Raw genomic sequence first — 27,906 nt, forward strand, 5'->3', positions numbered from 1 at the left:
GAAGAAAACCAACAGTCCCTCACTATTTTAGCGTAATCTAACGATTCCCAGGGAGGTGTAGTCTGGACTATGATGATGAGCTGATAATGCGATGCATCCAGGCCCCAGCTAGCCTCGTCTCGATTGATTTTGAGATAGCAGTATCGCAGCCCAGTACCCAGGGACGTGGATTGAAGGATACGGAGAGCTTATGTTGATGTGGCCGAAAGTCTCCCCGCTCTCCGCCGGCTCAATAGTCGTTCGCACTCTACTCCCATACAATCCTCTATTCATCCCGTGCCGCTGTTCGCCAGTTCGACTAGGTTGCTGCTCCTTTAAAACGATGGCTGCTGGAAATTCAGCGACGTCTAGCTCAGACAGGTAAAGAAATAAGACAACTCACTGCCCATGTTGTAATAATTTAAAAGCCGCGTCACGGAGGAATATTTCCACTCGCCGGGTCGTGAACATGTCGCTTTAATAATGTAAACACCGCCGTTGTCACGGTTGGTGCTGATTGTCGTAAGAATCACCAAACTGTATTACCTGGTATGTTGCATGTCAATCGATTGTCATGCCGCGTACATGTATGTGATGTTCTTTCTTAATGCAGAAACTGGAAGTATGCTAAATATCACTGATCGTTACATTAGAGTGACTGAGTTGGAAACCATAAGTGAAGTGATTGTTGAAAAGATGTAGATTTGTAAGCTCTACACAGTCAGTGGCAGATCCAGGGGGGGGGGGCACACTGGGCACGCCCCCTCTTTTTTGTTTGTTGAAATAAAAGAAATAAAAAGATAAAATATTGGGGAAGGACACTACGTGCGCCCCCCTTTAATTTTGTAAAGGTGCCTCCTCTACAGTATTACAGACTTCCTGGATCCGACCCAGCCCTAGGCCCTAGGTTACATGTTTTATAACCCAGGCATGAAGTGTGCTTGTTTGTAATAATTTATACCATATAACATTTTGTCAGTGGACTATACAGTGTAACTTCACTTTTGCACATCATCAACACATCATGTTGAGGTCTGGTTTTTCCTTGCTCAAATTTTACTTGAATATTTACTCTGGCACTTGAGAGTCATTGGGATGATTTAATTTCTTCACACACATGAACAAACAAAACAACTCATAATGTGACTCCTTTGTATACCTATATAAGCCAGTATATGAAACAAAATTGATTTCTTGACATTTTTTTTTTCTTTGAATCTGCAGGCATGAGTGATATTGGAGATAAACATCTCAATAAATGTGTGACTTCAGTCGCGGTTATGACTTTCATGTGATGAATCTGCTTGTAATATTACCTTTTCTGTCAAAGCCATTTTTGCTCTTGTTGTTGATTGATCACTTTATTTGTGCTTGTTGGCTGTGGTCAGGTAATTCTTAGAAATGTTGTGAGGTCCTATAAGGGTCCATAAAAGTATGGAACTGTGGTTTAAAGGGATGGTATACAGTTTTGGTTTAGATGGGGCTGCAGGTTTCCAACTTTTTGTGAAAACGTGTAAACCTCTTAATATGAAATATGAAAAAACATAGAGTAATTCCTACCTGTAGAGAAATTCACAGTTTATGTGATGAAAATTGGTCTTGAAATGGATGAGATATCCTAAAAGTGATCCTGATAGAATACAACAGCTAGCTAGGCCACAACTTTTATTAGGATCTCTTTTTTTTACCTTGTTAAATTTCGATATATCTCATTTCAAAACTGATTTTCATCAAATAAACTTTCAATTTCCTTATGCTCTTCAACATTATAGAGTGGTTTCTAAATATCTCACAAAATGTTAAAAGTTGAATCCTCACTTCAACCAATACTATAGGCTACCATCCCTTTAAATGCAGGCTGGCAGGTCATTCTCATTTATATTGCTGCCAGCCAATTAATTTCAGCGAGGTCAGCCAAATACAGAGCTCCACACTTCACGTACCTACTGCTGTAAAATGCATTCAAGGGTACAAGGGTACAAGCGTACTTTTTTGCCATGCCCCAACATAAATGTTTACGTACTGTACTTCCAGGTAGTCATCCCTCTTGTTAGGGCATGATATCTAGTCTAGTCTGATCTGGTTCGGAAGGGCGTTGAGGTGACTCAGTTGGTATATATAGCGTGTCTGCCTTGCAATCGAATGCCTAGGGGTTGAAGAGCCTGATTCAATACCCAGGACATGAAATGGAGGTTGTGTATGTGAGAGAGTCACAACCCAGTATGCACATAGAAGATCCTGGTGTATTCATTCATCACAAAAAGCAGGGTGCTAACCTGATAAAGTGCCCCCCCCCCCCACCTCATAAATCGAAAGAAAGAAGAAAACAAAAACCTCATAGACCAGTCAATCAGTACAAGTATACAGCACAGAAATGGTGGACTACATACTCTAACCAGAGGAAGAAGAGGTCCATATGTGACAATTAAAGACAGGCCATGTTTTATGGATCTGTTTTATATCCATACTGCATGTACGCATAAAAGTGCATTCTGGAATACACTGGTAGTAACGGATATGCCTTCATGTAATCAAGGAGTGAGCACATGAAACTTGAGTCGGGGGAGGGGGGAGGGGTAGACATCATATGCACATGGAAGAGGGTGCTTTTTTATTCATGTTGATGTCTTTTCATGCACAGATCTCCTGATGTACATTGTACATGTATCTCATTTCATGCATCTTAACTGTATCAGGGAAAGTACTGTACAGTGTATAAACTGCGAGGCAAGCTATTGTATGATTGATCTCAAATACTGTGATATTCCCTCCCACTAGAAACACTAGTTTAGAGGTTGGGAGCAGCTCCAAAGAAGAAATTCCATCTCAAGAGTGAATAAATCTACACCGTGGTACTGTCAGTACACCTTTGCACTTTGCTTTGAACCAATATGAATTTTATATCGGCTGACTCCACTTTGTGTAATCGTACTACCAGCTCCATTGCACAGTTATTAATTTTTGCCATTAGATACAACAGGCCTGGATACAATATGCACTGTATTTGTGAACCATCACTTCATCTCATTTTGACAATTTAAATTTTCCAGAATCTTTAGCTTTCATACAAATGCAATTTGTTCCACATTATCACTGAGAAAACCTACTACAGAAACAAAGGGGCTTTGATGTTTTTAACCCGTTGAGGACAAGTCCCGAGTATACTCGGGCAGGTGTCTATGGGAAATATGTGTTGTAGCAAAATCAGTCCATCCTCAACGGGTTAAGTGGGCTGGGGGGCCGACCAGCCTTGTGGGTGGTGGGGGGGGGGGGTGCTAGTCAGGTCCCCCATGAATCTAGGGCTTTGTTGGGTGTGTATGTGTATGCGTGTGGGTGTGTGTGTGCATGTGATTTTTATCTCCTCCCAGTTTTTACAGCAAAGATACGTTTTCTCTGCGATTTCACGAGAGATACCTTTAGAAAGTTCTGTATTATTTCAAGAATGTGCTTGTCATCGTCATCGTCAAATTCACAGGAGACATTCAAAGAAAGAAAATCATTGACAAAGAGCCATTTTTGTCTTCCACTACCAAAAGCACCCATGGACTTACAGTTAAATTGTCTCACATGTATACAAAAAGTATATAGAAGTTAAAGTGTATTCATTCACTGTCTTAATTTCATAATTCTTGCATTGATTATCAAAGTTTTCATTGATACTTTAATTTTGTTTGACTGATGGATCTGTTTGGTTTAAAGATGGTACAGTGGTGTTATGTTTGTGTGTGTTAGTACAGTACTGGTATATATGTGTGTGTGGTGTGTCTGTGTGTGTTGTTTTTATGGGGGGGGGGGGGGGAGGTGCCAATGTTCATTATCAGTTTTGGTATTATTTTCATTGTAACTGTATAATTCTTCCATATATGAATAGGCACCCAATGCAGTAAATCCTTTCCACCTTTTCTTTTTTTTTTTTTTTTCCTCTCCTCTCTCTAATTAGAATTCTGCCGGAAGCTCTGTGTGTGTCTGTATCTGAAGACTTTCCTGATGGTGTTGAAACGACCGTAAAAGGTAAGGTGTCTGGGTTCTGCCCCTATTTTATCAAGGTTTGACTGTTTGGAATTATATTATATGGTTGCATTATTCTACCATTGCCCCTTGAAAAGTTTGACTTTGAAATTAACTCATTCTCCTCATTAGAGTGTTAATGTTTTATTGGGTGCCAGTCTTCTTAAAAAAGGCCTTAAGCTAATTCAATTTGATTTGATTAGATTTATTAGTGACCATGTCAATATCATACACACATGGATCAAAGTACAAATCAAGTGATTTGCTTGGAATATAATTTGTGTGTGTGTGTGTGTGTTTGTGTGTGTGTGTGCAAAAGAGAGAAAAAAACAGCTGATCAGCAAATCACTGAACGAACAGAAAAGCTTCAGCTTTAAAAGGGATCATATAGTTTTGGTTGAGAACTAATTTCAGGTTTCTAACATTTTTTGGTGAGATAATGAAAAACCTCTGAAATATGAAAGATTCCATGAGAATTTCAACGTTTGTTTGATGAAAATTGGTTTTAAAATGGCTGAGATATCCAAAACAGAGCGATTCTAATAAAGTGTGGGACCCACATTTTATTATGATTGTTTTGTTTTACTTTGTTTTTGGATGTTTCAGTCATTCCAAACCCAATTTTCATCATATAAACTTTGAATTCCTCTTAAAATGGTATGCTCGGTACTATTTCATAAGTGTTTTCTTGGTATCTTGCAAAAACTTAAAAGCCCAGTTCTTATCTCCACCAATACTGTGCCATCCCTTTAACTTGTTAAGGACTAGTCCTGAGTATACTTGGGCACTTGTCTATGGGAAATGTGTGTTGAAGCAATTTCCTCCATAAACTCAATGTACATGGTTATCTGTCTGAAGTCCCCGACAAAACCCCCAAATTTAGGAATCTGTACAAATCGTTTTTCTCTCAAACCTTAAAGTGATCAACTAATTTCGTGCCATGATTTTGGTTAGATTGATGACTAACCAGCTTGTCCTCAGTGGCTTAATCCAAGCTTAATGTGCTTGTCACGAATCAATGGAGTTTACAGGGTTAAAGTGACTTACTTGAAGGGAAGAGTAGAAGAAAAGAAGAAAGAAGGGGGTAGGATGAAGGGAAAAAGATCCCACCTGCATCTTTTGAATCTTGTGAAGGTCATTTGAATTGTCCATTTCAAGTTACAATACCAAAGAATAGAATTACTATTATTTTCGTGTTTGTATTTAAAGCAAAGAGGTATATCCAATTATATGACATGTATTGTTTTTTTTTTAATCTGCACCTATAATGTAGTTATGTAGTGTACCAGGGCCCTGTTCTATCAAAAGATAAAATCAATTTTGAATTTCCTTAATGCATAGGCTGTCATAGACTTATCATAGAAATCAACTTTAATCAATTTTAACTCTTCATAATGATAAAACAGGGCCCAGTACATGTACTATCTCTCTGCCCATGGTGGCAGATCTGCCTAGAAGGTGATTTATGTGCACACATGAATCTGCTATATTCTCTCGAATCTAGCTTTCATGTGCAAATTTCTGACCTTGGTAGGGTACACTTTGCTTATCATGTGGACTAACTATGCTCAGTCATGTTCCGGGTTGATGAGTGTGTAGCTGAGATCTGACCTGCAGTTGGCCAAATATGCCACGTTCATTAATTGTGCTGCCAATAACCACACGATAGCATTAGTGCTTAGAGTAGTATGGCTGATTGTAGGAGGTATGGCATCCGTGCATGCACGTGTCAGGTCCATTGTTCTGTACATGCTCCTCTTCCTCTTTGCCACTTCCTCCCCCCCCCCCCCCCTCTCTCTCTCTCTCTCTCTCTCTTTGTGGGTGCATGAGTGGTAGGGTAATGAGATGAATATAAGTAATGGCATGGGGAAGTATTCTTACTTTTTCAGCAAAATTGAAAATGTGGCACAAAGACAGCATTACTTGTCAGTCTCCTTCCCATGGAGCTCAGTAGGCGTGTGAAGGCTTTCAAGAAAACACAACAAATGCCTTGTCCATCTTATCTTTATACATTTAACTTGTGCCAAGCTGAAAATTGGATGTTTCTATATTGCTCAGATTTCAGCATCGATTTCACTGTTTACATTTTTATGCCTCCGCCACGAAGTGGTGCCGGAGGCATTATGTTTTCGGGTTGTCCGTCCGTCCGTACGTCCGTACATCTGTACGTACGTCCGTACGTACGTCCATACGTCCGTCCGTCCGCATTCGTTTACGCGATAACTTGAGTAATATTTACTGGAATTTTACCAAACTTGGTCCAAGTATGAAGTATGATGGGGCAATTATTTGATTAGATTTTGGATGAAATCGGCTAAAGGTCAAAGGTCAAAGGTCAAGGTCAAATCATGAAATTGTATCCGTTTACGCGATAACTCAAGACTGGGTGGAGCGAATTTCACCAAACTTTGTTGGTGGATGATGTATGATGGGACAATTACTTCATTAGTTTTTCAGTGAAATCGGACAGAGGTCAAAGGTCAAAGATCAAGGTCAAATCCTAAAATTTATCTGTTTACGTGATAACTCAAAATTGGATGAAGCAGCTTTCACCAAACTTGGTCCAAGGATGATGTATGATGGGACAATTAGTTGAGTAGATTTTAGTGACATTGGCAAGAGGTCAAAGGTCAAAAGGTCAAGGTCAAATGCTACAAATGTTGCAATCTCCCCCATATCTATGCAATGCCCGAAGGTATTTTCTTGAAACTTGGTGTGGACATGTACTACTGCGTAAAGATTCTCCAGAGAGAGTTTCATGTCATAAGGTCAAAGGTCAAAAGGTCAAAGGTTAGGTGAAAATGTTGCAATATTACTTTTCTCGCAAATGGTTCAATGTATCTTCATGGAACTTGTTACATATGCATGTACTGTCTGGCAGGGATTATCTAGGGAATTTAGGGGTCATGGGTCAATAGTCAGGGGGTCAAAGGTCAAGGTCAACTCCTCAAAATTTTACTATTTCCCTCATATACTAGTACATGCAATGCTTGCATTATTAGTTTCAAAACTTAATACATGCATTACCTAATGGAAATTCTGCGGGAAATTTCCAGCCAGAAGGTCAAAGGTTAAAGGTCAAAGGCCAGGTTTCAATGCCCCCCCCCCCAAAAAAAAAAAAAAAAAAAAAAATCTATTTTGTACCATTATCACACTCTTTCTTCGTACCTTGGAAATTACTCAATGCATAAACTTCCCCAAAATTCCCCAAATATGTGTACCTGCACTCTTAGAAAATTATAGCAAACCCAGTTCAAAACATTTCTGACAAACCTGTCATTTCAATATTTTGCCAGTTATGTGAAACTATCATGGATCACACATTGTGAAGACATTGTACTATACGTCTATTGGGAGAATCATGCATTATGGCGGAGGCATCAGTCGCCATAGCGACATTTCTAGTTTTCATTTTCTTTCAAAATCATCTACAGGACACATTCCCAAGTGGTTGAGTGGAAGTCTGCTGCGAACTGGTCCGGGCCGCTATGAGTTCGGGGACCAGAAGTACCGACATATGTTTGATGGCCAGGCCCTCTTACATCGCTTCACCTTCAACGACGGCAAAGTCTCTTATATGAACAGGTGTGGATACTTCCATGCCGGACTAACCAGCCCAGACAAATCACTTCACGTAGCCCTCTGTCTCTTTTATATGCACATTTTGATTGTCATTTTCTCAGCTATGTACCACATTGGAAGCAGCTTGTAGAAAGCTGAGTGTGATCTCAACAAATTGTTTTTTCTTTTACAATAGACAAAGAAATTCATGAACAATAATCAATAATGGTACACAAGTTTTTTCTTCTTTTTTTACATGATAATTTTTCATATTAGTGTATCATGTCTTTAGATGAGTACTAGTACACATATGTCAGTGTTTCATTGAATTTTCCTCGTGTTCCTTCTAAATGGATACTTAAACCCTAACCTATTGCAGATTGGATATTGCAGTTCATGAATTTCTATCTATCTATCTATCTATTAATCTATCTATCTATCTATCAATCTATCAATCTATCTATCTATCCATCTAATATCTAATATCTATTGATCTATCTATCTATCTATCTATCTAGCTATCTATCTATCTACAACTGTATGATTATGTATATGTGACCCGCTACAACAAAAGGATCCGAAAGTCGGGGAGGACAATTTTCTGAAAACGACATGACATTATTCTCTTGCTCTTCCACTTTAATTTCATATATAACATGACTCACGAAAGTACTTTGTTGCGGAGATATCGGTGATTTTATTTGCGCATATCGAGTGGTTTAGGAAGTCAGCGTTTTGAGAAAACCGCCTGTAAAGTTTTCCTTCCGACGCTATCATGATCAGAGGCAAGACAGTCTTCACTGCTTGACAATAGAAGGTATGGTCTTAGCAACCTCCACAATGTTCATTCAAGCTTTACTAGCGCCAGCGGTCTACGCACGACCAATCAGTAACCAAGATGCCACGCACTGACCAATAAGATCACTCCCTCATTTCTAGGGGCGGTGTCTAGCTGCGGCGCTAAATCCAAATCTTCGGACATGTTTTTGTTCCGTTGAACATGGTGAAAGTCGGAAAACCATGGCCCAGAAAAACGCTATTTTCTTGCCTTTCCTTTGGCCATTTAGCTTCAAAATTTCGGCAGATGATAGATTGTACATTAGACTACAAAATCATGCAGAAAACAGAAAACCGATAGTTTTGTCCGATTTTGATGATCTGACTACAAACTCGATTTTCTCGGCTCAGCCGTCAGCGGCTTTAGGATCCTTTTGTTGTAGCGGGTCACATGTATGTTACATGTATGTATGTATCTAGATACATACATACATACATACATACATACATACATACATACATACATACATACATAGACAAATTGTGTGCAGCAAGCACACTGTTTGTTAGTGGTCACAAGCTCATTGTTTAGTGTATGCCTTCGATTTTGCCTAAACTCAATTGCCTGCAGATTCTTGGACAGCGATGCCTACAGGTCAGCCATGAAGGAGAACAGAATCATCTACACTGAGTTCGGAACGGCTGGATTCCCCGACCCCTGCCTGAACATCTTCAGCCGCATGATGTCGACGTTCCTCTCGCGCATGAAGTTCACTGACAACTGCAACGTGAACTGGATGCGGTCGGGAGATGAGGTGTACGTGTTCACGGAGACGCCGATGATCCAGAAGGTGAACCCAGAAACGCTGGAGAAAGAGCAGACGGTGAGTAATATCGTTTGTAATATTCCAGACTGAGGTTCCTGAGAAATCCTATGAATGCAGAGACTTACACTGACCGACATGATTCTATTATTATGTAATATTATGGTTGGATGGTAAGATTCAAGTTCCTGTTTCTTTCTAAACAGACATTTTTTTTTGTTGCAAATTAACCCTGACTTTGTTCTCCTAATGAATTCAAGCAGAACCGATTTACTTTTTCTTCAATGTGAGATATGGACCAAAACTCAGAGGTGCCAAGTTTATCAGTATCAGATGACAATTTTTGCTGCAAGTCATTCCCATTACTGGACAGGCTAAAGGTTGACAACATTATCCTATTCATATCTTTGGAAACAGATAGACATATCAAAGATAATCTCAGTCTTCACCGGAACAGCGCATCCTCACCAGACAAAGGATGAGACCCTCTACAATCTGGGCCTGAACTTCAAGGCGAGGTCCACTTACAACATCATCAAGATACCTCCTGCTAAAGAAGGTAGACACTTAAAGTGAAAACATAGTTCTGATAAGGGTTTGAGAACCCATCTTGCACCCTTTCATATTTGCTTGCAATATATTGGAAGAGTCTACCAAGAAACTTACCTGGCTGACATGATTTGCCGGGATGTTGAGTTGTTCTGGAGTATTTTGAGATCAAAAGTGTAGAATAATAAATGTCGGTATACCGACTTTTATTCCAGAAAGGTCCAGGCTAACTCGGTCTCAGGGACAACTCGGCCCTATTTCAGACAATTTACACGCAGTTTGTGATCGCCGTATTCTATACAAAGGTGCACGTTCATTTGTAGGCGCACCAAAGAGGTTCTTTGATGCGCACGTTGTATCAACTCAGCCCATAACTGGGATCAGCCAGAACGAGAAGCACTCCTATAGTACAACACTGTACAATCCAGAGGGACAACTCGGCTCTGCCGTCAAAGCGAGGCCGAGTTGTCCCCAAGTCCGAGTTAGCCTAACCCTGATCAGGTAAGTTCTGAGATTGTGACTCCAGTGAACCTTTATTTTGCATTTTCATCGTTACCCAACGAATATCTTGTTTATCACAGCGTTATTCCACACATTTCTTATAGGCATACGTGTACATTTTGGAGTGAAATTTGACAGTTCTGCAGGAATACCTGAACTGTGCTTTACCTTTAGATACTGCCACAAATTTGTGTCCTTCTCGAAGTATTGCTCATTGTGTAGATCTTCAGTGGTTAGAATCTTGCAAAAAAAAAGACAGGTGTCAGATCAGATTGCCCTGTAAGACATACCATTAGCTGTAGTGCATTGGTTGCTCACACAGGCATTTAGCCTCAAACTAGGCCCCATTGAAGGTTGGCAAAACAAGTGAAGCGAAATCTGACTCACAAAAGACAGTATTAACCCGTTGAAGACTAGTCTTGAGTATACTCAGGCAGGCGTCTATGGGAAATGAGTGTTGTGGCAAAATTGCCCATCCTCAACGGGTTTTAAAACTTTGTCATCACCTGAGGATGATAGTATGGTTGTTGTTAGGGTTTGTGTCTTTTTGTTTATCTCACATCGAAAGTGACCCCAATGTGTCCTTTCATTCACTTTTTTTGCGTAACCACCAAAATGACTCGTCCATTTTCAACTCTGCTTGATCATTGATGTACAATAAGTCATAATGTGAGAATCAGATGTATTGTATTGTTGTGTAATCTGAAATTCTTATGTAAACAACGACATTTTGCATAATTATGTATCAGCATTTAATTCATTTTCTGTGTCTGTATCAATAGTGAAGAAAGGGAAGTATTGCTGTCGTGTTCCCTTTTAATATCTCACATGCAACCATCTTTCTGTGTAAATGAAATATTGTTTGTTCTCACCTCTGAAAAACTTCAAGACCAAATATATAAAAAAAAAATACATTCTTTGTGTTTGCAAAATTTAGAGACATTTAATTTCAATGTTCTTCTTGACTCTGTGCTCATAAATCTTGTATAAACCACAGTGCACCAAAGGTATGCCTGTGCAGAGATTTAACCCATTGCTTCTCAGCAGTGGTCCACCATTTCCCCAGTTTAGTGTCGTATCTGTATGTACAGTGTATTACAATTTTGAAATTCACTGTTAGCATTTTATGAGGAAGACATGTATTCTCTATCATTTGAGCCCTGTGTTGTTCATGTTTACATGTAGATATACATGTACTTTTTGTATTGCAGTTGATTGACAAATTTCCTTTCATCAACATATCTAAATACTGATTTTTCAGTGTTTACTGGTAAATAGTAGTCATGATAAAAAAAAAAGGTCATGGGCATACATACTTAGATTTAACTTGAACCGATGAACTCCTGATTACTAGACAGGCTCCATATCCACTAAACCACCAAGCTTCCACCTAACAGCCAGTGCTGGTTCTAATCCTTAGTAGCCTAGTGGATATGATGCCTGTCTAGTAGTCAGAAGATCATTGGTTTTAGTCCAATCTGAGTATGCATGCCCATGATTTTTTTTTATTTTTTATCGTGGCTACTACTAAAAATCTATGCTTATTTTTGTTAATGAAAGGCAGTTTGCCAATCTCTTGCAATAAAAGAAAAAAACTTGATACAAGAATCCATTGATTTGAATACTTTTCTTTTTGTTACGGAATGTAATGATTAATGCCTCTTTATGGCTAGATTAACTAATTATTTTTCATTAATATAAAATTTAGAAGATTAAAATTACAGTTTCTTTCTAAGATTGGCAAAGGTTTGTACATTTTTTTTTATTTTGTGCAGATTGAATTAATTTAGCCAGTTCCATACGATCTTTCTCCAATATCGGATACGTAGTTGGCAATTTACTCATGAAAAGACAATAATTTCTAAGGCCAGACTTCCTCACGACATGATTGGTTTATCTTAATCTTTAAATGTGGTTTTGTCGCTACCTTCCTTCTTTCTATCTCAGAGGGCACTGCCGGTGAACCGATCCTGAAGAAAGCTTCCGTCGCCCTCAGCATACCCTGCACGGAGACCCACCCTTCCTACTCACACAGCTTCTTCATGACGCCAAACTACTTTGTGCTGGTGGAGCAGCCCCTCTATGTCAACCTTTTAAAGCTGGCCTCCATGCCTGTCATGGGGTACGGCCTCTCCGACACGCTGGAGTTTCACGCCGACAAGCCGACCCGCTTCCACGTCGTGCGGCGGTCCGATTTTCAGCGAGTCTCGACGAAGTACGTCTCCGAGCCGCTCTTCTTTTTCCACCAGATCAATGCCTACGAGATGGACGGACACCTCGTGCTGGACATGTGTGCCTACAAAGATGCCGAGATCATCCAGCGGCTCTATCTCAAGTCCTTGCGGGAAACTGAAGTGTTAGATTTAGGGGAGCGATGCAAGAGATTTATTCTTCCTTTGAATGTAGAGGTAACCAGTTCTTTTCTGCTTTTAAATGAACTGAACAATGTTTTTTAACTTTCCCCCTTTTTTCCCTCTTTTTCCCTGTTGTAAAGAGAATTGTTGAAACAGGAAATCATTCCAGACAAAGCTTTTTTTTTTCATTTTTACACATGAATTGCCACAGTAATTTTGTTTTGTTTTGAGCAAGATATCGCATAATTCCAAGACTGATGACACTTGTGTGCCATGTCTAATTATGTCCCAAGGAGTATTTGGTGAGTTCGCATGTTGGGCAATCCTTTTTTGGAAATCTGTAGAGTGCACTAAGATCTGACCATCATTGTTGAGTCCATACTGGTTTCAGCTGTCATGGTTTGTTATTTTCCTGATTCTCTGTAACATTGATGCACATTTCATGTGCAGATTTTGTTGATTATTGGTATTATAAGTCAGGTATTTCAAATCAAACCACCTTCTTGCATAGAAGTGAGCAATCTCCAGGTTGTATTTTAAACTAGGTTATACTCTTCTCCCCTGAAATTAAGCATGTAACACTCAGCTGCGTTTCCAAGGTACTGGAGTAGTAGAAAAGTGTGCTTTTGTTTTTGTTTTTTTGTTAAAAAAATAAGGTTTCTAAAAATATTGGTTAATGGAAGTACGCTTATGATTTGTATGCAAAAGTAAAAACTGGCATATCTGAGCTCATCTTATGACTTGCTAGAGAAAATTTCTCAAGCCTTGAGGGACAACGGAAATCGAAGTAGCCTAATTTCAACTTTATCCTCTAAAGATACTGAAATACAGGAATATTGATATGGAGACAAATAAAGAATGCAGTATGTTTGGTTGATAACCTCTAAATATACTTTTGTATCTGCTTTGACTTATGAAGGGCTTTGAACCTGGCGATTTCGTGTGCACCCTGGATAAATACAGGGACTGTGCCCTCCTGGAGTCAAAGGACACTGTCTTCTGCAAACCCATTGTCCTCGCGGACTTGCGTAAGTTTCACACACAATTTCTGCTTTGGCCTCTACAGCGGGGACATTGAAATGTTGATGTATTGCACTGAAAAAAAAAAAAAAATGTGCACCACTGCCATCACATTTTTTGTGACTTTGGCACAGGGCCAGTATTTCACATAGAGTTTCCTGAAGCAAAAATAGAGTTTGGCTAATGTAACCATGTTTTTGTGCAAAATAGAAATCCTGCTGCATGAATAGATAGAATAGATTAGGACTTAAGTTGAGCTGCTATGAACCTGTACTGGTGCAATTGATTCTGGTGCATTATGTTCTGTGATTGTTATGAATGTCTATTAAAGCAAATATTTTCGGACTGTAGATGTATTGAATTGCATGAAATGTATAATTTAAAGTTGTTACATTGTATTGGAAGTACGGACTCATGGTATTAAACTTGACAGTGATTTCATTCTAACTGTTTCCTACTAATCATTTTAATATGGGGCAATGAAACAGCCTACCAAGGTACACAGATATCAAAGTATACTAGTTCAAGCACACTCAGACAGTTTCATTTGCTGTCTGAGATAAAAAAAAGAACACCCAGAGTAACGAATAAGAATTACTATGCCACATGCAGTTCCAGAATTAAGTTCCTATTATTTTCTTGCCATTGACACTAAAGTTGTTTAAATGATAAAAGTAGTCTTAAACAGTAATCTACTCATTACATGAATTCATTGGTCAGTAGTATGGCATCTATATCTTTGGCTGTCATCATCATGCAACTAGTAACTCAAAGGGAACAATTAAAAAACTAGGTTCTCTTTTCTTTCACAAAATATATGAGAAATCAATTTTCTGAAAATGATTTGGAAGTGTCGACACTTGTATTCCAAATGTAAGGTCTCTCTCAGAATATATGATGGTGATCCAATTTTTTTATCAGATATTGTTATTGCAACTTGACCTGTAATGTGCCTTTGTAGATTTTTTTATTTAACCCGTTGATGAAGACTAGTCCCGAGTATACATGGGCAGGTGCCTGTGAGAAATGTGTGTTGTAGCAAAATCAGCCCATCATTGATGGGTTTTAAAAGGTCTTGAACCCTTTGATCCTTATTGTGGCATGCCTCTTGTATTGTTGTTTTTGTTCTATTGTTGCTGCCTGTGTTACATTATAATTGTTTTCTCCCTTTTTATTCTCCCCCCCCCCCCCAGCAATTGAACTTCCTCGCATAAACTACGAGAAACACAATGGGACGTCTTACCAGTATGTGTACGGCTTCAACAGTCGCGACAACCAGGTACTCACCCCCATACTCCTTTGTGCTGTTTCTTAGTGTTTGGAAATGGTTCCACGACAATAAGTCCAGTCCCCTCGCCTTGCGTATTCTTCCTCTTTCCTCTGACAGAGTTAGCAGAGTGTGGAGTTTATTGACCTATTCATTACAAGGTCAACTGTTTTGGCAATAACTTTGAATAGTGCATTTTGAGTCAGCTTCTTCCTCTTTCTTTTTTTTTTTTTCTTTTTTTTTTTTGCACACATATCAACATGTATGCACTAAAGTATAAGAGTCAAATATTCTTCTTGGAAATTGCGTTTCGACCCGCCTCGACATCGGCATCATATTGACTGCATTTCTGGGCCTTTGCTGTTGGCAAATATGCTTATGTGTCTGCTGCATTTACTTTGTTGTTGTTATTGCTGTTGTTGTTGTTGTTGAGATTCAGAATTGCACACCAGCAGTTGAATGGCTGGACATATCAGAACACACTTGTTATTCGCTCATGGTATTTCAATGTATTGAAGGTGATACGTAAAAGTGCTTGCATTCAACAGTGATATAGAGGAGCCTTATTAATTCTAAAATTGTTTTAGAATTACAGCTCCTCTAGATTCAAGGAAAGTTCAGCTGTTAACTGTGATACACCATGTACATCAGCTGATTTATTATCTTCAAGTTTTCACTATGACAGCCCTAAAGGTGTTTTGTCCGTGTTGGTTACAGCATACTTGTTAATTTGTAGGCATGTCCTCCATATTAAATCCATTCTGCTTTATAAAAAAAAAAAAAAAAATAAGATGCCATTGGAGATCAAAAGTGTGTTTGGTTGGAGGAAGTTAAATTTTTGAAAGTTTTGTATGTAGATGTTTTTAAAAGTGAATTTAGTGGCTACTTTGTAATGTATATAATTGCAATTAAGTATAATATTTGAGTGGTTAGTCCGTAGTGTCCTTCTCTCTCTCTCTCTTTCTTTTTTTTTTTTTTGGGGGGGGGGTGGGTTGGTTGGATGTTGAGGCAGTGACGGGCTGGGATTGGGCATAGGTTATACCCATGGACTGCCCAGGGGGACAATACATTTGTGAGACCTTGCCATAAAGTGAGATACTGACCCTGATACAACCACTGTGTACAGAAAGAGGAATTACTACATCCTAGCTAGTAGTACTCAAGAAATACAACTGATTGACAAATTACCTTTCGATGTAAATAAGCACCGATTATGATTATCCAGTGTTTTAGAGAAGTAGCCATGACGAAATTAATTGATTTTAATACGTACCCAGCATCCACTGCTATAAGGGATCAGAGCCAGCACTTGCTGTCAGGCAGAAGCTCAGTAGTCTAGTGGATACAACGCCAGTCTAGTAAAGAAGGAGATTGTTGATTCGAATGTATGCCCATGAATTTTTGTCATGGCTACAACTAGAACACTGAATAATCAGTGCTTATTTACGTCAATGAAGGGCAGTTTGTCAATCACTTGCGATAGAAATAAATCCATGCTAGAGTGCTTTAGTTTGAATGATTGCTAGAGTTACAACTAATCATGAAATGGATAATTTGATATAGGTAAAGTTGTTTTGGAATGTTCAGTCGTGTGTGTGTCAAATGCACACTGTTGCATTTATCTTCAGAATACACAATGTAGTGATGAAAATGTGTCTAATTTAAAAAGAAATGCATTTGTAATGGCCCTTATATGGCTATAGTAAAGTGAGATACACTGTATGTACCATTCCCCCCCACCCCCCCCCCCCCCCCGTAACCTCAATCAAAATGCAAGATGGGCAGATGTAAAATGCAACCCTGCCCCAAATCAATCAGCATTGCTAATGAGGCAAATTTAACCTTGCACAGATTAAGGCTGAGATAGATGGGGAAAATGTAGATTGAATAGGAGCTGCTGTAATACTGAGAATTCACCAGGAATTATCTCGATGGGAATCTATTCATCACAGAGAGGGAGTAGAATATATCATGATTTTGTGCATCTGTCGTTTATCTTTGGATCAGTATTGCATGTGAAAATAGATGCAGTGAAAAAAAAAACCCAACAACAACCAGTGGATGAATAAAGGGGCTAAAAAAAAAAATAGGAAAGAAATAGCGCTATATCATTGTGACCTTTATCTGAATAGCGAGGTCAGAAAAGGGCAGTCTAAATCTGCCTGTACCTTATGTGGGTTGAATATTTATATATAATGCCATGCTAAAAGTGTTAGTTCTGTTTCCCTGCATAAATACAATGTGCTCATTGATGAATGAAGATAATATGCAAAGGGCTCAGCAAGAAGAGAACAAATTTCCCACTGCACATTATGCTTACTAAATTGAAGGTTGAATCTCTGATATGCAGTCACCCAAAGGCAACTTAATAGTATAATGGACAAAATATGCAGGCTGCTTTCAACCTTGATTTTCATCAATTTCATTTATATGGATACCTTCTGTTCTGCAAGTGTCAGGGATTCATAGGAAGGGATCCAAATAACTCATACTGCCCATGAAAATGAGTTGTACACCATCTATCACTGAGTGTGTAAGTCAGAGAATCATACATGTATTCATCATACTAAAAGCTATAGTTTCAATCAAAGATAGTAGAGATATAAGATACGAAGGCGCGCGATAAAGATGGACACAAAATGGCTACCCTACATGACGATACAAAAGAGAGCTAAGTACAAACTCAGTACACCTAGAAACATCATTCATTTCCAAAGGTAGTGGTATTCTTGTCATCTTAAAAAGATTTAAAAATTATAGTCGTAGCTTTTTTTCGATGAAGGGGATAATTTTGAAGAACGAGATTTTAGAGTAATAAGGATTATTTCGTGGAGGTAAAAATTTGGCAACAACATGATCTCACAATCAAAAACGCTTGATAAACAACAACAACATCTGCAAAGACAGCGCGTCTCAGGCAAAGACACACATCACCTGAGACGCGCTGTCCCTGAAGCCGCTGCTGTTGTTTATCAAGCGTCAAGGCAGCGCGTCTCAGGTGATGTGCGTATACGCTTGAAGACCGCGCACTGTCCATTTGTTTTGTACAGGATTAGCGCGCACTTTCGTGTCTTATTTATTAAGCGTCTTTGGTTTCAATAAATATATCACAACATTTTTTTTTTTAATGCCAGAAGCCTTTAAGATTACTTAATCTGTTTGTTGTTCTACTTAACAATTCTATTTCATGTAAATTTTTGCATGCATTTCTCTGATACATATGCACAAAATGAGAGTTGAAATCCAAGTGATATCCTAGAATATTTTCTCATGTTATTTTTCAATGAAAATTATCAAAACTTGTTTTACTCATAAAAATGCCTGGATACTTTAATTTGGTATGATTTAGGGTAGAGCTGATGAGGATGAAGATTCACCTTCAAACTCTGTGGAATATAATCCATACATATTTCATTGATACTCCAAATTTTATGCCGGATGAACGCAAATAATATTAGAAGGGATTTGTAACAACAAGAAATGAAGTGGTGAAAGATCAGTGTTTATTTTCTATGACTGAGCGCTTCACAATATGATTTTCACTCACTTGAACTATGCCCTGATAAGTTGAGTGTAACTAGTCAAACAGCTGTCTTTTTTTTTTATTTCATGGAAAGGAAAGACATATATCTCTCACTGAAATTCAGTCAAATAAAGTGGCTGAAATCATCAAAGGTAATTCTAACTTTGACCTTCTGCCAATTCTTTATAAAATCAAAAGCTTTCATCTCATGCAAGGATAATGCATACCTACGGAGAAAAATCAATTATTTTAATCAGAAGCATAGAGTATGGTTGTAATTTTATGCAGCATTATGACCATATGGGTGATAGTTCTGATAAACGTTATACAGCAAAATTTGAAGTTGCTTACCACAAGCCTGGGCAGTTGCTAACTTCAGGATGTTTTTATTCATTTTAGTCACCATTTTTTTCTCCTCCCAGTGAGTTGTGTTCAACAAGATTTCATTTTTGTTTTTTGTTTTTTTTGCCAACTTTTAGTGCTGCAGGTGAAAGTCAAAAAAATGATGATCAAATTCTGAAATGCTGCAGTGTTTACCATCATTTGGGATGAATAAAGTTGTCAATCTTTTTCTCTTTCACAGAAACATTGTAAAGATGACAAAGAAATTCAGTAATGGTATTTTCTGAAAGCTCTGACTAGTGAAGGTTGAATTTTGGGAACAAATTTTGAAAAGTTTTCAGGTAATGGGATTAATAAAGGATCACTGGATAGAATTCAGCCAAACTTGACAACACATGAACTCACTGGTATGATTATGAACTGATAAAACTTATCTGTAACATTAATGCTTCCTGTTGTATTTAAAAGATCAATGATCAAGAGTCAATGTGTATCATATGTGATGACATATAATTGTAACTATGCTGGGTGCCTGGACTAAAAATATGCACAAGGAGATCAGACTGGTGAAAAACAAACAGATGATAAAAAAAAACATATTATGTGATAGATACCTTGCTGTGTTGATGTGATGGTGTCAAGTTTTAGTTGTTTCAGTTGTTCAAAATATTGATTATTGTTGCAGACAAAATTGTTTACTGCAGCAAGTTTAGATTATCAACTTAAGCTACCCCAAGAATGGACTGAGACAAGGTTTATCAACCTTCGAGCCTGTTTTATGTCTTGTTCTTTTCCTTTAAACTGTGTGCCATCAGATGAAATTAGCAGATAAGTCAAACTATTATGTAACAAAAAAGTAAAAAAATAAACACACCTCAAAGACTATCAAAGACTGTGTCCCTCAATCATGATGGTAGGATGAAGACAAGCAGTGACTGATATTTAAGGATCATCGTGATCTAATTCTGAATAACATTTCAAACTACACTGTATCTCAGTTCCATGTACTGCACTGTGATTTCATATAGATGTGTTTTAATTACCTCTGCCAAGGGAGGACGTTATGTTTTCGTTACCGTTGGTTTGTGTGTTCGTTTGTAAGTTAGTTTAAATAGTTTGTCCGTGTGCAAAATAACTCAAAAAGTAGTCGACAGATTTGGATGAAACTTGCAGGAAAGGTTTAGAATGATACAAGTAAGAGATGATTAAATTTTGGTAGTGATCCGAGAATTTGGGGGGAATTTCTGAAGGATTTTTGACATTTTGGCAGGTAGGGTCGATGAACTTGGGAGTTCAGGCTGCTCGTATTGAGGTTTGCATGCGTGCACTAAAGTGCATGCTCTAGTTTCTGCTAGGGGGAGGCACGCCGTGCAGGCTGAGGGTTTATGACGTAACAAAGGCTTCTATATTGGGAAATCGGGCGACTTTCAGCACACAATGCTATAAGTACGTATGGGTGGAAATCACTGATACATGTATCTCTATGGAAGAACAAGAGCAGTGGTGGAAATTTAAATGAGCTGCATGCTTGGCGGAGGTCTGCGCTCTCAGATGCTTCTCTAGTTCCAGTATGAAGTTTGTTTATTGAAAGAATTATCAAAGACTTATTACAGAATCAGTACTGTATGGGGATCACTCACAATTAAAACAATCTTCAGTGAAGAGATTTTTTTTTTCCCCCCAGTTATGTGACATGTATAGGGATGAATTTCATTATATTTTTGTTTGTCCCTTTTTCAACAAAGAGAGATTATTGTATTTACCAAGTAGCGTGACGGCCAGTAGACCAAGTGCATTACTGTACATATGGCCAAATCATTCAATTCAACTAATGCTTGCCATTGAAAAAATTAGCCAAATTTGTCAGAATTATTATGTTTCAGTTCTCTTCAATACCAAAGAAGAAAGACAGTATTTTTGTAGAAAGTAAAGTAGATGTGAATGTTTGTACACGTAGTGGTAGAGTAGTTAAACGTCCTTTACGCCTTGTTTTGTAAACATGTTTATTTATATCTGTTATTTTCACATGTACATGTACATTATCACATATATTTTTGTATTCATATCTGGTAAATATGTTTGTACTCTCATACCCCGAGAGGGGGTCGATAGAGTCAATAAAATCTTACAAATCTTACAAATCTTTCAAAAAGTTGACTTTAATTGTCACATTATTAAAGTGAACTTAAAAGATAAAATAGGTGATCACTGTGTGTCATCTGCCTATTCACAGCATAAAGTAGACTCCATTCTAGGGTGCCCACTAGTAATGATGCTTAATACCAATCTTTGTTTCTGTTATCTCGCTAGTTGTGCAAAGTGAATGTGGAGACAGGCACGGGAAAGACGTGGAGTGAGGAGGGATGCGTGGCTTCAGAACCGGTCTTTATTGGGTCACCAGATGGACAGGTGGAAGATGATGGTAAATTGCTTGTAACTGTTAATATGTACTCCTTTGAATGTAGTAACATTCCTCCCTCTCCTCTGCCCCTCTCCCTCCCTCTTCCATTCCCTCTTTGCAAGGTGTTTGCATGGTGTTGTACATAAGATACACTGGGTATGCGGTTCACCATGTATAGTCCTTAGAAGGACTGTTGGAATGACAGGAGAAAGGAGGAGAGAAAGGTCGGATAAGAGGTAAGAAATTAAGTGAGAGTATTCTTTCTGGAGTGTGTGTAGTCCTGAAAAGGACTGTGAACCAAAGAGATAGAAGAGCTTAGGAAAAGACTCAACGTTTCGGACAGTTGACTGTCCGTCCTCAGGAGTGAGAGAAAGCAGGAGATGCGTGGGGTTGAGTAGGCGGGATGCAGAAGTGAGTGAAGCCGGCGTGGCAGCAGCGGTGTATGTGGACGTGGGGGTGGGATATGGGGTATTATGTAGCGGGAGGTGGAGATGCGTGTTGGGAGATCAGAGTGGCCGCGGCGGTGTGTATGCAGACGTGGGGGTGGGCTAAGGGGTAGTACGTAGCGGGAGGTGGCGATGCGTGTCGGGAGAGTGGCGGGCAGGGTCTCGGGTGAACTGGCACTGCTGGGAGCGGAGTTGGGTGGCTTGCGTGCAGAGATTGTCACTCCTGAGGATGGACAGTCAACTATCCGAAACGTTGAGTCCTTTCCTAAGCTCTTCTATCTCTTTGGTTCACAGTCCTTTTCAGGACTACACACACTCCAGAAAGAATACTCTCACTTAATTTCTTACCTCTTATCCGACCTTTCTTTCTTCCTTTCTCTTGTCATTCCAACAGTCCTTCTAAGGACTATACTGGTGATCTTATGTACAACACCATGCAAACACCTTCCTTCAAAAATCATCTGATGTTTAATTTTCCTTATATTTTATTTCTATCATTCTATGCGTGTGACATCACAAGCGGTAATAGTCTTCTCAGCCAGCATTGGCGACATTGAGACTTCAAAATCACAACTTTTGACCAGATTGTCCAAATTTCCTCAAACTTTCACTGATGTGTTTTACTAATATTGTTGCATTGACTCTCTCCACATGTATATTAAGCTGAACTTACATGTATCCTTTCAAAAGGTATCTTCAATCCAGTCAAACTTGTAAAACTTGTCTTTTTGTAAAAGGTAATAAGAGGTTATAAATATTTCCTACATAGCTTTTAAAAGAAGAGCGAGATGTCAAAAATTACACAATGTACTTCTGATATTCAAAAGTTAGCATTGTACAACATGCAAGTATCCAACATTTTGAAAGAGCTTCTTTTAATGCCATCTTCAATCAAGGTATTGTGGTGTCATCGGTGCTAAATTTCAACGAGGGTGGCCTCCCGTACCTGCTGGTCCTGGATGCCAAGAGCTTCACAGAGCTGGGCCGCGCCGAGATTCCCATCAAGAAGATGTCCTATGGAATACATGGAATGTACATGGAGGGTTTGCTGTAGGTTGTGGTGATTTCCAGGTGGTAAAATCCCTCGGATAGGACATAAAATGGAGGTCCCGTGTACAACGTATGAGAGAGTAATAACTCATGCACGTAAAAGATCCCGCTTTATTCATTCATCGCAAAGAGCAGGGTGTTTAACCCGGTGAAGTAGGGACTTTTCGATTTGCACGTTGAGCCAGGCGTCACCCTGTTATGACGTAGTTTTTACGTACTGCGCATGCGCGAGCGTCGACCCTCGGCTCATCGCACAAATTTCGAACGCGTTAACCCCGGTTATCACCGTCCACCCAAATCGGTTGCGCCGCGCTCAACCCACCCTTGCTATGACGTCACACTCCTCTCGGGTATCGTACGAAAGAGCACGATGACTCTCGGGAAATCCGTGCTCAGTTCACCTGTTTTCCTTTTTCTTTCGAGAGAATATTTATATTCTAATTACATGAAAGCTTATGATCTTGATACGTCACAGCAGCAGCGCTGACATACAAACTACAGCCTCTGGTACCTACTTTATTTGCCCGTTTTCACTGTTTCGCACTTTGCAACTGCCTACCGTAGTCCCACACATCCATTTACACGTAATGCTGTACGCAAACAGATTATGGTGCTTTTGGCCTAGCTAGTGCAGCAGTGCATTTGCCTAGTAGTCTTACCATGCATCATGTTTTAAAATCCACATAATTCCTCCCAGGATACGCATCTAGTCAAAGACAAAATAAATATTACAAGTACAGAAACGAGTCACAAATTCCGCTTATATGCACGCAAGGCACTGCGCCTGGTTGCCTCCTGCACACGCCACGAGACGTGACGCTGGCGCCCGAAATCGAAATGTGTTTTAGCAGCGGGTCAACGTACAGACGTGACGCCTTGACGTACGGTTGCGCTCGGCGGCACGTCCTTCTCGTTCACCCAATCGAAAACTCCCTAGTGGTCCCACCTCACATCCAACTGGACCCCGTGGAAGACCAGCTTAACGTAGCTGAATATGGGCTATCCAGCCATCTTCTCAGATGGAAAAATGAACAAACGAATGTGTATGATGGGTGTGGATGGCTCTTGTGAGAAAAAGATTCATGATCGCTACAGAACCCAGAAGCCCTCTAATTAGGAATAACATGGTGCTCAATGAATCATCCACATATACTGATGTACTGGATTTAGCTTCCGCCTTTCTGTTCCTCATCTGAGAGAATGAGGATTAAAGATATTCAGAGATGCTGGGGTTAGAATCAGAGTTCATGAATAAACATACAATTTTCAAAGGCTTTTTCACTGTCACTATGGAAACACCTGTTAGAAGTGACACCATCATCTGATGCAGTTGTTGTTGCCATGGTTTCCGGTTCAAAGCAACATGATGGTAGGCATAAAGTTTGCATCACTTTATTTGATTTATGGAAAGGGGTAAGCTCTCTACCAGTTGCTGTTGCTATGGTTGCAAACTCCAAACAAATCAAACAATTGTCATGATTTTCATATGTGCTAGTGGTGATTAGGCAATTTTGTCAGCCAGTGTTAAAGATCATGTGTTGACCTCGTAAACTGTGATGCATTCATGCAAATGCATTATCAGTAAGCACGCAGTTCAAGTTGACTTGAACTGCGTGGTCAGTGCCAACTACACAGTTAATAACTGAGCATTGCCAAAAATTACTCCGAACTAGCACTGATATTGCATTAACGTCAACAGGCCTAGGGTGACTAATGTGAAAAGCATTCAAAAAAGTGTTGAATTTTCACAGCATTATCATTTTTATTTCTTGTGAAAAAGTGGGAATGGGCAATTACATTTGTGCATTGGATAGCAGAAGACTACGTATGTCCATATGTGGGCAGGTGTAGACAATGAGTTGCAAGTATTATCCGTGTTGGAAGCCATATCCTTCATGTGCTTTGCATGTGTACTCTTTTTGTGTGTGCATATCATTGTGTGTAAAGTGTGATTGCATTAGAACCACTTCATTATGGAGTCAGTATGTCAATAGTTGTTGTTGTTTTTTTTTTATGACAGGGTTTATGTAGAGAGAAATATATATCAAATTAATCACTGTGAATGTTATTTTCCTGCATGAGAGAAATTTATGTTAAATGTGCTAGCTAGTGGGCACCGGCAAACAAAGCAAAAAAGAAGAAAAAAAAAGGAAATAAACAAACAAACAAACATGTTATTTCTGCCCATCAAGATTCTCGTGTCTGCTATTTGTTTGTGAAAATTGTTCATTTCCTGCTCAACAGTATGCATACTAAATATACAACAAGCCCTCCCTTCCAAAGATTTCCAGTTTAGTCATCAATATTGTAATCCTTTGTTTGATTTTGACCATTTGAATGAATGATTGTTGCAGCGTAAATCACAATTATTTTCACTCAAACTGGTGATAGGCTTGACAAAGAAGTAAAGTATTGGTATGCTTGTCCAGATTCATGTAAATGTGCTAATTTCCTTTGGCATATTCTTCAGAGATATCTAAAGAAAGTTTTTATTCAAGACATTCTTTGGTCATCATATAACCAACGTACCTGATGTTTAGACGAATCTAAGATATAGCTGTAATTAGATTCGTGTTGTACCTGGTACATGACCTTCAGTGTATGCCATAGCTAGAGGAAATGTTGAAATACTGTATTGAGATGTATCATGCATGGGAAATTAGAAAAAAAAAATTAATCTTGAGGTCTTTTGCTTAGGATATTAAAACAAGATAGATAGCTGTGATCGGCTGTATTGTTATAAAAACTTACTGCCCAATATCCTGTGATTCTACATAGAAGTATTCAAATTATCATACTTCTATCCTTCTTTCCTTTGTTCAATGCAGGATACATGTAAGCATTTTTTTTTTTTTGAATATTATATTTTGTTGAGGAAAAAAAATGATAATGTTTGTTTTTTCAACTTGTATTCCCTCTGTATAAATTTTAATGTAAGTTTGTTTGTTTTTTTCAATACTTTTTCATTGTGAATGCATTAGTTATATGTGAATGTAGTGTTATCAACTAATGCCAAAAGTGTGTGACCATTTTCTTATCTTTTTTTTTTTTCTAGTGCAGTACTAAATTACTGAATTTGGGGAAAAAAAATATATGATATATTTTAGGAGGGACTCACAGTCAGTGTGTTTTAGGCCAGTATTGCTTCTTTGTCCTGTTAGTTTGTCATGGATGTTGGTCTCAAAATATGCATTGGAGGCTAAGCCCCCCTTTCCAGTTATATATGTCATTATTAGTCATATTTGATTGCAATTATTACACATTATAGGAACATATTTGCCAATAGTTTATTGCCTGTCAAAATTTAGAATGTGCATGTATACTGCAATTTAATTATTTTGAACAGGCTACAAAGTATGTGGAGTATTAGACCAACTGATCACTAATACGAAGAGAAACAAATATTCCTCAATGTTTATAGCTTCTTACTTTTAGCCCAGTTTTACTGAAACAGTAAAATCTATACATGTACATTGTGTGCTACTCTGTTTACAATTGAAATCAATTGCCTGCATCTCTACAAATACAAAAAATAGTGATGAGGTTTCAGATGAAACCTTCTCAAATATCTTACCATTACATGAACAAGGCCAGAAAAAATTCTACTCAATTTTCTATGACAGAGGAGCTCATGACATGATTTGTGCACATTGTGACGTCCATTTCAAAAGATACGTTTTATCTGTTTGTTTGGCGTAAGACTAGATAACAGTATGATGTAAGAATTACTCAGTATCATGTCATGTGATCACCAGCATGTGCTCCTCTTAGGGAATTGTATATGCCAATTATTGTCCCTTGACGGTGCCTATGTTATCAGAAATCAATGTTGTGCAAATGAGAATGCAACAGTACATGCAGAAGTGCTCATAAGGCTTAAAAGATACTTCTCTGTCAAGGCTGTTTTAACCAATTTATTTATTTATTCTTTATACTAAAGACTTTTTTTATGACTGGTCAATTAGAGGGGAAAAAACAAATCAAGCTTTACTATATATTCAGTTCATTGTATGTTTTTGATGTGCCCTGTTGATGTACAAAATGTGTGGCTTGATAGTCATCTACAGGCAAAATTCACTCTTGCAAGCTGTGTTTATGTACTTCATTTGTTTGAATCTGTGAATGTTAGCAAATGTGTGCACTCTGTAGAGTATTGTTGATTTCAGACGTGTACATATGGCGAGCTGTGAATTTGTACAAAAGAAAAATCTGTCAATAATGCATGTTAACAAACGCAAACAAGAAAATTAACCAGAATTGAATAATATTTATTAGTGAAAAATTGAGCAAAGAAAATGGGATTCCATCGGGATTCGAACCCAAGACCTCCGGATTGCTAGCCCGATGCTCTACCGATTGAGCTATAGAAAGCCCTAGTTCAGTGTTTGTCCCAGAAACCCTAAATTCTCAATGCTCGAATATCCCGATGGCATCCCATTTTCTTTGCTCAATTTTTCACAAATAAATAATGCGTGTTGACAGATCTTGGTGCAATTTGTGTAGTACTTCAAGATCAATTGGAATTGTTCTCATTTTTAAAGGACCATTGCTCATGTCATACAGCTCCTGTGTGTTTTCATATTCATATTTAATTACCCATATCATGTTTTAAGTGTTATTCTATGTGTATATTCTGATTGCTTTCATGTTTGGTGTAATTTTTATTATCTGGGGTGCTTTTTTTTTTTTAGTCATCATTTTTAAGATGGTTTACGTAGAAAGCCATTTAAACCAGAACTTGTCCACAATGCATTCTTGCTTTTCTTTTCTTTTTTTTTAACAAATATTTTATTTCTCATTTGAACATACACTGTACATTATCTACTCACTCTGTGGTCATGTGTATTATATGTAAATAGAAATGTAAAGTAATCAAGATGCTTGGTCCAAATGTGAGTGTAGCCATGCCAGTAGGTGCATTATCTTGTGGCAGGATGCATCATCGGAATTTATTGTAGGGAAATAAACATGCTGTGTTCAATGCATGTAGGAATGGCATATGCACATTCGATATTTGTATGTTTTTTGTTTAATGTTTAATGTTTTATATTTTTGTGTTTTTGTGTAAGACTTGAAACAAAAGGAAATTCCAATTAGTGGACAATACAGATTGAAATTGAAATTATACACTCAGTCATTGTCATGTGGAAATCAACATGTGAGATACATGTACTCTGGATCAAGTGATTTGTTCGTTTGATTATAACTAATAGGAATATGTGATTGCCAAAATGTTAACGATGTCCCTTTGTTGAAGCGAAAGGAAGCTCACTTTGTAAAAAGTGCAGATAGAAAATAATGACA

At 38.4% G+C, this 27,906-nt stretch overlaps 1 protein-coding gene across 1 annotated transcript in view; it reads left to right on the forward strand.

Annotated features, from left to right (window-relative positions):
- Nucleotides 1-322: 322 nt before the first annotated feature.
- The window catches only part of LOC140228865 (beta,beta-carotene 15,15'-dioxygenase-like), a 29,443-nt gene continuing 1,859 nt past the window's right edge, over nucleotides 323-27,906 (forward strand). Inside the window, exons 1-10 of the mRNA XM_072309135.1 lie at nucleotides 323-360; nucleotides 3,920-3,990; nucleotides 7,422-7,572; nucleotides 8,957-9,209; nucleotides 9,567-9,712; nucleotides 12,157-12,607; nucleotides 13,473-13,581; nucleotides 14,767-14,852; nucleotides 21,016-21,127; nucleotides 22,449-22,595. Of these exons, the coding sequence (XP_072165236.1) occupies nucleotides 323-360; nucleotides 3,920-3,990; nucleotides 7,422-7,572; nucleotides 8,957-9,209; nucleotides 9,567-9,712; nucleotides 12,157-12,607; nucleotides 13,473-13,581; nucleotides 14,767-14,852; nucleotides 21,016-21,127; nucleotides 22,449-22,595 (1,564 nt within the window). The remainder of the gene's footprint in view (nucleotides 361-3,919; nucleotides 3,991-7,421; nucleotides 7,573-8,956; nucleotides 9,210-9,566; nucleotides 9,713-12,156; nucleotides 12,608-13,472; nucleotides 13,582-14,766; nucleotides 14,853-21,015; nucleotides 21,128-22,448; nucleotides 22,596-27,906) is intronic.

The sequence above is a fragment of the Diadema setosum genome, chromosome 5 (assembly GCF_964275005.1).
Source record: "Diadema setosum chromosome 5, eeDiaSeto1, whole genome shotgun sequence".
Lineage (NCBI taxonomy): Eukaryota > Metazoa > Echinodermata > Echinoidea > Diadematoida > Diadematidae > Diadema > Diadema setosum.